This window comes from Mobula hypostoma, chromosome 3 (genome assembly GCF_963921235.1).
Source record: "Mobula hypostoma chromosome 3, sMobHyp1.1, whole genome shotgun sequence".
Classification (NCBI taxonomy): domain Eukaryota; kingdom Metazoa; phylum Chordata; class Chondrichthyes; order Myliobatiformes; family Myliobatidae; genus Mobula; species Mobula hypostoma.
The window spans coordinates 104,024,051-104,035,349 of NC_086099.1; the positions used below are offsets into that span (position 1 = coordinate 104,024,051).

General features: G+C 43.6%; 1 protein-coding gene across 1 annotated transcript; it reads left to right on the top strand.

The window, feature by feature from the left end:
- The first annotated feature begins 212 nt into the window (after positions 1 to 212).
- On the top strand, positions 213 to 2,918 carry LOC134343493 (interleukin-8-like). The gene is made up of 4 exons (XM_063042212.1): positions 213 to 318; positions 632 to 761; positions 893 to 972; positions 1,944 to 2,918. Exons 1-4 carry the CDS (start codon positions 258 to 260, stop codon positions 1,970 to 1,972), a joined length of 300 nt encoding a protein of 99 aa, XP_062898282.1. The 5' UTR covers positions 213 to 257; the 3' UTR covers positions 1,973 to 2,918.
- The last annotated feature ends 8,381 nt before the right edge of the window (positions 2,919 to 11,299 follow it).

Genomic DNA, 11,299 nt, shown 5'->3' on the forward strand with positions numbered 1-11,299 from the left:
TAGATAATCCTATTACAGCTCTGAAGCACACACATGCTGAAATGTAAAGCTACAGAAGTGAAAGTAGATCTGAGCTGGGAGCAGGAAATCCCCTGCTTCAGGATGTCAGTGTTTGGCAGAGTTCCCTGCATGAGATTATGCAAATTGGAGAAGAGTGTCCCAATAAATAGAAGCTCACTGAATGGTTTCAGCATGTCTTGATTCAGCAGAGAGCAGCTGCATTGAACAGAAGATCCGTCTGCTGTACAAAGTGGAAGATGGACAGAACAGCCACTGTGACCATCGTCATCCTCCTTCTGTGTGCCATTGCTGCACAGGGTACGTTGAGATATCTGAACTGGAGTTTTAATCAAGTGATGTATATATTTTGTGGTTCTTGTATTGTTTACAATGTAGAAAGGAATGAAAGTGAGAAATATTTAAATATCTGTAACTGTAAATTGCATCAGCATCAAATGTATATAAGATTAATTCATGCAGCTTTCCTGCAACATTTGATAGTGAGATGTGCAAGCTCCTGTCTGGTGATGCTTTGATGAAGCAAAAACACTGGTGGAGTATCAGCAAGTTTTACAGGCTTTGTTCTCCTTGAAGCAACAATGAAATCTGAGTGAATATAATCTTTCCTCAGGTGTTCCGATCCCAGGAGCACAAGGACGGTGCCATTGCATTCAGACCAGCTTTGATATTATTCATCCGACGTCCATCAGGAGCTTGAAATACATTCCCAGTGGATCCCACTGTGACAGAGCAGAGCTAATGTGAGTAAAGCAGCCAGATTATCAACTTTAACTTCATTCCTTTACTGATGTTTATTTCATAAACTGTGCACCTCAAGAGAAGACAAACTGTTTCTGTGAATTAAATTTTGAATGATACTGTTTTTTCGCAGTATCACCCTGAAAAATGAGACGAAAGTGTGTGTGGATCCTGATGCCAGGTGGTTGCAGGCTCTCATAACAGCCATGAAAGGTCAGTGTTTGGTGCTTGTCAAAATTTTACTCTTAAGCTGCTAAGTAACGTAGATGTAAAGAATTGTTTTTGCTGTGTGACTCTGGCCCTTCATAGTGGAGGGAGCTGTCTGCTCCTCACTGTCATTCCAACCGTAACCTGGAATGACAGCAAACTCATTCGCCATGTTTGCTGTCAGAGCTGAGCCTCTCACATTATTAATGTTCCTTGGAACTGTGGTAGGGACCAGGAAGTAGAGATTGGGTCACCATAAAGCTATTAATTGCAGAACTGATGTCTGGTGCAGTTTATCAAACCCTTTAACTCTAGCTGAGATTAATGAATGAAGAATGATTTATCGTCTAACCAGTGATGTTTAGAATAAAATATTAAATGATGATTTTCACCATTGGTTGCAGCCATAGAATAGGGGCCGTTGAGTGAATAAATTATTGGGGTGCCAGTTGCAGAGAATGTTTTGTCCTGGATGGTCTCCAGCATCTTGGTGTTGGAGCTACAGACAGTGTTTACTCTCGAGAACAGGGGTTCCCAACATGGGGTCCATGGATCCCTTGATTAATGATGGTGTTCACTCTCTAGAACAGGGGTTCACAACACGTTGTCCACAGTATAAAAAAAGGTGGGAAGTCCTGCTCTAGATTTTTTCCTTGTAAAGAGATGATAGGATGGTAAATGGGTGCCAGGATGTGATCCAACTCAGATCAACACAGTAGATAATGAACTGTTGTTGCCAGGGAAGTTAGCAATGGTACATTATACACCTGCATGGTGTAACTTTGTGAGAAGTTAGAAATGAACTTGAACAGAGTACAATGCATTTTGGTTTATACCTTTTGCAATGAGGTATGAGCAAGTTTCCAAGGCATCTTTTTGTAGAAAGTCAGTTTGAAAACTCTTTTAATTCTGTTGCTTGAGATGCTATATGCTGAAATTCTGTGGGTAATGATACAAGTTATTCACTTATTTTACAGGTGGGAAACAACACAAATCAAAAAACTGAAACTGCAAAATGAAGGAATCAATTCCATCTCTGGATCATCCGATGGGGAATGATGGAAGCACAGCCCTGGGTGTTGACTCTGTGATATCACCATCCAGTGGTTCATTCCAGTGTCCTCTTCATTGTCTTCTGAGAGTGATCTTGGAGTTCCTCCCTGTCAGAGGACATTTTTTTACCTGGACACACGACCTGTTTGCATTTGAGGACACCATCTGATGTTTGTGTTACATTTTGTGCAAATCATAGGGTTCTTGTGCAATTTATGATAATTAAAGTAGATTCTGGACCTGTGACCTTGTGGAAAAGTGTAAATGAGTCTGGAGTCATTTGCTAAAACTTAATATTAGCTACCGGGTTGGGAGATAATGGTGGTATTAAACTAAGATGGTGGATTAATCTCCATGACTACAGAGTTAAAATGATCTCAGTCCGCAAGGGAAGCCAGTGATGGGTGGTGGACTGTGCTCTCTGCCATCCCTGAAATTAAAGCAGGAGGACCCATGAGATTGTGTACAGCAATTCCCACTCCTACCTTCCCCTTTCCTGCTTAAATTCTGTTCGGAAATGGTGATGTACTGATGGAAGTACATTGGACCAAATGTGTTCTAATTTGAATGAAACATTCTTCTATAGAAATAACAGTAAAAATGTCTGAAATCACCTTGTGCCTTTTTACTGCAATGTTTTTTACAGTTGATATTTTCATGAAAATATAGTGTTTTCTTTGTAAAGTGTCAGATTTTAGAATCTATCTAAAATCTGTTGAAGTATATTCTCCACTGATGTAATTTTTCTGTAAAATATCTACATTTTAGAAGATAGTGCTGCTAATAGTCTGATAATCACTGGATGAAATAAAAGTTTTAAGTAAGAATAAACTTTATATGTGGATGGAAATATTTTGTCTCGAGGGAACTTTTACTGACTGGATTCAGTTTATTATCCATCAAAGCTGGACTTTTGTTATATGTGAATGAATTTGTTGAACATTCCTCAAATGTATTTAAGAAATTAAAATAAATTGTATTTCTAAAAAACAATTTGTTGTCAGTAGATGGTCCTGTGTTTGTTCATTTAATAAATGAACTATTTAACGAATGAAGAGCAGTGGGTCCTCAGCCAAATCTGCACAATGGCTGTGGGGAATTTTAGCGGGTTTTAAAAATTTCAGCTTAAATTTAATGTTTTGTATTCGGAGAATTAAGATAATGGGTGATATTTTCTAGGGATAATTAACATAAGCACAATGTACAATGTATATAGTTCTATATAGTTGAGGTTAAGTTTGCCTCATGACTCTTTCAATATTTGCATACAACGCCTGAAATGCCGGTAAATTGAAATCGCTGAACTCATCTTGGTTAAAACACACTGAGATAGTTGTGACATTTAGTCAACTGCACAGATGAAGGGCACAGATTAGTACAATGTCACTGAATTATTGAATCGTTGAGACAGAAGATTCTTTGTCAGGGCAATTGACATACCTGTCATTGTAACTTAACACAGACAAACTGGATCTGCAGTGCAATTAACATCAGACCAGAAACTGAAATTTTGGGCTTGAAGAATTATAAGGTAGCCAGGAGGAGATTAAGACTGGATTTTGGAGAGCCAGAAAAGGACATGAGAAGGCCTTGGTGAGTAAGATTAAGGAAAACATCAGCTCATTCTACATGTACTTTATGTGAAGAACCAGAGGATGATTAGCTTGAGTTAGGACCATCAGGGATAAAAATGGAAACATTCTTTTATTGGAAGGATTAGGGTAGGTCCTCAATGAATACTTTGTTTCACCATTCACCAGCGGGAGGGAGCTTCACAAATGTGAGGTTATCATTGAACAGGCTGCGACAAGAAAGAGGATGTGTGGAACTCTTGAGAAACATTCGGATAGGTAATTCCCTGTGACTGAACGAGGTTTACCCCGGGTACTGAGAGAGCAAGAGAAGAGATTGCTGCACCTTTAGTGATGATCTTTGCATTCTTACTGTTCACAATAGTAGTACCAGAAGATTGGAGGTGGACAAATATTATTTCTTTGTTCAAGTAAGGTAATTTGGATAAACCTTGGAATGATAGATCTGTGAATCTTATGCCATTGGTGGGAAAATGATTGGAGAGGAGTCATTGAGACAGGATTTACATTTGGAGAAGCATAGACTTGATCAGGGATAGTCAGTGTGAGTTTTCAAAGGACTGATCATGTCCCACAAGGCTGATTGAATTCTGGAAGGAAATGACCAAACAATTTGATTAAGACAGAGCAATGGATGTGGTGTATATGGCTTTTAGTAAGGTATTTGAGAAGGCTCGCAATAGCATGCTCACTTGGAAAGTCAGGAGGCATGGGATGCACGGAGAACTGCCCTCATGGATACAGAATTGGCTTGCCCACAGAAGGCAGAGGGTGGTAGTAGATGGAGCATATTCTGCCTGCAGGTTGGTATCCAGAGGTGTTTCACAGTGATCTGTTATGAGAGCCTTTTTCTCTGTGATATTTATAAATGACTTGGCTGGGTTAGTAAGTTTCTAGATGTTGCAAGGGTTGGCGATGTTGTGGATAGTGTGGTAGATTGTCGTAGGTTATAATGGGAAACTGAAGGATGCATAAGTGGGAGATGGAGTTTAATCTGGAAAAGTGTGAAGTGATACACTTTGTGAGTTTGAACTTGAAGGCCAGGTACAGGGTCAATGGCAGAATTCGTAGCAGTGTGGAGGAACAAAGAGATTGTGGGGACATGTATGTATATCTTTCAAAGATGATGTGCAGATTGATAAAGTGTTTGAGAACGCCATGATGTTTTGCCTTTCAGAAGTTGAATAACAGAGTTGAAGAGTTACAAGATAATTTTGCATTTCTGGACAACTCTGATTAGACCATACTTAAAATATTGTGCTCATTTCTGATTGCTTCATTGTAGTGAGGATGGGGAAGCTTCAGAGAGGTTGCAGAGGAGATGGGCTGGATTAGACATCATGTATTATGAGGAAAGCTTGAATTTTCCTCTTTGGAAGTAGGAGGGCGAGAGTTGACTTTACAGCTGTGTAAACAATGGTGAGAGACATTAACAGAGTGAACATTTAGTGTCCTTTTCCCAGGAAGTAAATGATGTATATGAGAGGACTAAATTTTAAGGTGATTAGAGTAAAGTATAGGTGCAGGTCAGAGCTACGTTTTTTGTACAGAGATTGATGGCTGCATGAAACGAGGTGCCGGGGTGGTGTTGAAGGCAGATATATTAAAGACATTTATGATAGGCACGTGGATGGAAGAAAAATGGAAGACAATGTGTGAGGAAAGCATTGGAGTGATTTTGGAGGAAGTTAAAATGTCGACACAACATCATGAGCAAAATGGCTTGTATTGTGGTGTACTGTTATATGTTCTATGTTCTATGTGAGAAAACTGAAGTTGGCATCAAGAATAGCTCAAGTGTCAGGATGGACCATTAAATGTTACATTTCTTCTTGCTAATTCACAGGTTATCACTAATTGTTAATCCCAACTGTCCCTTAAACTCAATGGCTCATTAACAGGAGGGTGGATAACAGGAAAAGGAATTAATCCCATGTGTGTGTGTGTGTGTGTGTGTGTGTATTGTTACGTAACCTGTAACTGGGTTGCCAAACCATCAGAAATGGATCACTCAGTTGGAGTCTGGATTACTAGAACTAAGAAAGTTTTATTAAAGAAACAAGCAACACAGTCCTCTAATCAAAAGGATAATGAATGCAACAGTTCAGCAATGATAAACATACATGTACACAGAATTCAGATAACAGGATCAATCAAGCTCTATCGTTGTCTAGGGGTAAATGACCGGTTTCAAAGTGACGCAAAGTTCAGTTCAATTTGTAGTAATCGCTGCCGTGGCAATGGACAGTGGGGGGGAAGGAGAGAGAGAGCAAAAACGAATGAATATTCAATACGGCTTCCACGCACAGACCTTCGCAGTCAGCTTTCAGGCGAGTCCTTTGTGATGTCATCTGAGGTCACCGACCGTGACCCCTCCGTTTCCAGATATGATCGTTTCCCTGCGGTGAACCCGACACCCAGGCAAGGGTGGACACACACCAGGTTCCCACCGATCGTGCCTTTCCACCCTGAGCGTCTATGGCTTGATCCCGCGACCAGCCGTCCAAAAGCTACCCACCGACTTGTGAGAGGCGCACCGCTTCCAGGGTCTCATTACCTCGGGTGTCGTGTGTGTGTCCTGCCTTAGCGAACCTATCCCTTTTTATCCCCCTGCTGGGGTATCGCCTGTCCATCACTTCAAACAGTTCAGGGTTCAAAGGGGGAGCCGATCTTGACAGCTCTCCTTCCCCTTCATTACACATCTCCAAATGCTGCTCTATTGTTTTCCTTATCTCTCTCCCTCCTGAAGACAGGTGGCAGACCAACTGCTCATCCCACTGGTGCCAGCACAGGACAGCTACATCTTAATTTATGTGTATTCTTGTCACAGTATGCGTGTGTGTGTGTGCCCACGTGTGGAAACATACTTGATCATATTGTGTTTGAACATCTTCCCTCTTACGTGTGAGCGTTAATTCCAGTGTGGAAAAACTCACTTTGTAGTTGTCCCCCTTCGCACTATATCAAGAACTTGCTGTGTGAAGCCCATGTGCTAGCTGATGTTCAATTGCTAATTCACATGAATTAGACTGTGTACACCAATAGACAGGATTGTAAGAGTCTGCAGAGGTGGTTGTTTCAGCCTGGTCCATCATGGGCATCTGCCGACCCACCATCGAGAACACCTTCTAAATACGTTTTGTCCAGGATACAGAGTCTATCATTCAGGATGTCCAACATTAGTGGCGTGATCTCTTCTTCTGACTATAATCAGGGAGGAGGCATAGGAACCTAAAGATAAACTCTCAGTGTTTTAGAGCACCTTCTTCCCCTCCGCCATCAGATTTCTGAATGGTCCGTGAATTGTTCCTGGGCACAAGGGTCTGGAATATTGATGTATTGATGTGGTCTAGATACAAAAGTGTCTCTTTATTCAGGCTCAACTGTACATGGGAGGTCCTTACCTACCTAAACTACTGCCAGTAGCCATCAACCCCAAACTGAGTGTGTACCTGGTATCCGGAGTGGGAACCTGAAAGAATAATGCCTCTGTTTACTACAATGTGCTTGCAACATGGCTGATCTGGGAATAGTCTTTTTGTTTGTTGTGATATATTTCAAATGATAAGCAAACAGGAACAAGTGTAGACTTCAATGTATAGAACATCATGAAGTGTCAAACAAGCTGACTTCCTGGAAATCACGTGGCCTCACAAACACTGGCTGCAATCTGTGCTGCAGTTCTGAATTTCACTGATGTTTGTACTTTCCCCGAGGGGAGGAGTCAACACGGCCCCAAGCTCCACAATTCATCAATCTGGGAACTAGAACTTGAAGCAGCTCCAGAAAGCCCTGAAGCTGATGTTTCGTCACTCTTGGACAATGAGCACAATGAACACTTGTTGCTGCAGCAAATATTCCAGCAAAAGCCTTATTACAGCACATAATAATCTGGTCAGATCTTGCAATATTGTCCAATTTGTCCCACACCAGTTCTCCACACAAATATTTTTGCTCAAATATAAACCCACTATCTATACATAATATATCCTATCACTCGTGTGTGGGACTGGTAGAGACATTGGGGAAGTGTTAAATAAATTCCAGAGAATAATTGAGTATAATACTTTTGATTTAAAAGTTTAATTGAGTAAGCTTATTCAATGGTAGTTATCAAAGGATATAGCATGTTTCAGAGACCAGGCTCTATTCTATAAGTCCTAAAAGTTCACATCTGCACAAAACTGCCTGACTTGCTGAGTTCCTCCAGTATTTTGTGTGTGCTTTTGTGAATGTTATAATGTAATTGTCATCAGGTATAGAATGGCTTGAAGACTAGACATCATTCTATACAGTAAAGACTGCATATCCTGAAGGTATAAGTAAACACATCCTGGAGCTGAAAAACAGCAGCTTCAGCATTGCAATAAGCATATCTGTGAACTGAGTATGATTTGGGATCCTCGAAAACTTTAATCTCAGTGCTGAGGTGTGCAGGGTGTGGTAAACCATATATATGTTGTAACTGGGTTAACTGTCTGGACACGCCCCTCTGCTGACTACTCCTGTGGCTCCTCCCACAAAACCCTGAGTAAAGGTGATTTCGCCTTGCCCCTCCCCCTCAGCCTGGGGGCAGACACTCAGCATGGAAGTTGTATTTTACTGCGAGTAAGACTTTCAGAGCCACCTGAAAAGCATGAGAATGGAGTATGATGGGCCCCTCCCACCAATCACTGTCGTAAATCGATACGTCACATACCCCGCTACTGACCACACACACACACCGACCCGCACATCCCTCCCAACACCAAGCCAACTGCTGCCCTACCGACACCACTTGCGGCCGGCCTCTCCACCCTCAGGATCCCTCCCCCACCGCTGTTCGCCAACCTGACCCCCGACTGTAAACCTGTGGCAACTAAAAGCAGGAGGTACTGCGCAGGGGACAGAGCCTTCATTAAGTCGGAGGTGCAGCGGCTGCTCAGGGAGGGGGTCATTGAGGCAAGCACCAGTCCTTGGAGGGCGCAGGTGGTGGTTGTTCGGAACGGGGAGAAGAATAGGATGGTTGTGGACTATAGCCAGACCATCAATAGGTTCACGCAGCTCGACACGTACCCTCTACCCCGCATCGCGGATATGGTCAATCAGATAGCACAGTACAAGGTGTACTTGACCATAGACCTAAAATCCGCTTACTATCAGCTCCCCATCCGCCGGGAGGACCGCTCTTACACTGCCTTCGAGGCAGATGGTAGGCTTTATCACTTTCTATGCGTCCCCTTCGGTGTCACGAATGGTGTATCTGTCTTCCAGAGGGAAATGGACCGGATGGTGGACCAGTGCCAACTGAAGGCCACGTTCCCATACCTGGATAACATCACCATCTGCGGTCACGACTGGCAGGATCATTACAACAACCTCCAAAAATTTTTCCAAGCGGCCAAAGCTTTCAATCTCACCTATAACAAGGACAAGTGTGTGTTCGGAACCACCCAACTTGCTATCCTTGGGTGTGTCCTGGAGAACGGAGTCATTGGCCCTGACCCCGACCGTATGCGTCCCCTGTTGGAACTCCCTCTTCCCAACACCCTCAGAGCCCTCAAAAGGTGCCTGGGCTTCTTTTCATATTACGCCCAATGGGTCTGGGTCTCTAACTACGCAGACCCGCCCCCGGTCAAGTCCACCACATTCCCCCTCTCAACCGAGGCCCACGCGGCCTTCAGCCGCATAAAAGGGGACATTGCCAAAGCAGCAATGCATGCGGTGGATGAGGCCATTCCCTTCCAAGTAGAGAGTGACGCCTCCGACTTTGCACTGGCTGCTACCCTCAACCAGGCGGGAAGACCGGTGGTGTTCTCCTCTCGTACCCTTCAAGGCCCTGAAATTCGACACTCCGCAGTGGAGAAAGAGGCCCAGGCCATAGTGGAAGCTATTAGGCACTGGAGGCACTATCTCATTGGCAAAACGTTCACCCTGCTAACTGACCAGCGCTCAGTCGCATTCATGTTTAGTCACCAACAGCGGGCCAAAATCAAAAATGATAAAATTCTGAGGTGGAGAATTGAACTCTCCACCTGCAGCTATGGCATCATGTACAGGCCTGGGAAGCTCAACGAGCCCTCCGATGACCTATCCCGGGGAACATGCGCCAGCGCGCAGATCGACCGGCTATACGCCCTACACGTAGATCTTTGCCACCCGGGGGGGGCGGGGTCACCCAGCTTTTCCACTTTGTGAAAGCGTGGAACCTGCCTTACTCCCTTGAGGAGATCAGGATGACGACCCAGGGACTGCCAAGTCTGCGCAGAGTGCAAACCGCACTTCTACCGACCCGAAAAGGCACCACTCATCAAGGCCACCAGCCCTTTTGAGCGACTGAGTGTTGACTTTAAGGGCCCCCTTCCCTCCACCAACCGCAATGTGTACTTTCTTAACATTATCGATGAGTACTCGTGGTTCGCCTTCATCATCCCCTGCCCCGACACCACTACCACGTCAGTTATAAAAGCCCTGCGCAAGCTCTTCACTCTGTTCGGATACCCATGCTATATTCACAGTGACAGAGGGTCCTCGTTTATGAGTGACGAGCTGTGCCAATACCTACTAGCTAGGGAATTTGCAAAGAGTAGGACCACGAGCTATAATCCCTGGGGGAATGGACTGGTGGAGAAGGAGAATGGCACGGTGTCACACTCTTAGCCCTCAGGTCAAAGGGACTGCCAGTCTCCCGCTGGTAGGAGGTCCTTCCCGAGGCACTCCACTCCATCCACTCCCTGTTATGCATGTCCACCAATGCCACCCCTTATGAGCGACTCTTTTCTTTTCCCATAAAATCGACCACTGGGACCACCCTACCAACTTGGCTGATGTCCCCGGGGCCAGTGCTGCTCCGGAAACATGTGAGGAGCAATAAATACTCCCCGATGGTCGAGAGGGTTCACTTACTTCATGCGAACCCCAATATGCCTACGTGGTTTTACCTGATGGGCGGGAGGACACGATCTCCATCTGTGACCTGGCGCCCGCAGGAGCACCGGACCCCTACCCTGAACACTCCATGGTGGCTATTAACCCCATATCCACCGATATATATACCCACCAGACACTGCGCACTCCAAGGCCTACACAGACACCACACAACACTCCCATACCGGGCGCGACACACACACGAGGGATTATTCAATTATTTTACAGGTGGGAAAAAACACTAATCTAAAAACTGAAGCTGCAAAATGAAGGAATCAATTCCATCTCTGGATTATATGTGGATGGAAATATTTTGTCTCGAGGGAACTTTTACTGACTGGATTCAGTTTATTATCCATCAAAGCTGGACTTTTGTTATATGTGAATGAATTTGTTGAACATTCCTCAAATGTATTTAAGAAATTAAAATAAATTGTATTTCTAAAAAACAATTTGTTGTCAGTAGATGGTCCTGTGTTTGTTCATTTAATAAATGAACTATTTAACGAATGAAGAGCAGTGGGTCCTCAGCCAAATCTGCACAATGGCTGTGGGGAATTTTAGCGGGTTTTAAAAATTTCAGCTTAAATTTAATGTTTTGTATTCGGAGAATTAAGATAATGGGTGATATTTTCTAGGGATAATTAACATAAGCACAATGTACAATGTATATAGTTCTATATAGTTGAGGTTAAGTTTGCCTCATGACTCTTTCAATATTTGCATACAACGCCTGAAATGCCGGTAAATTGAAATCGCTGAACTCATCTTGGTTAAAACAC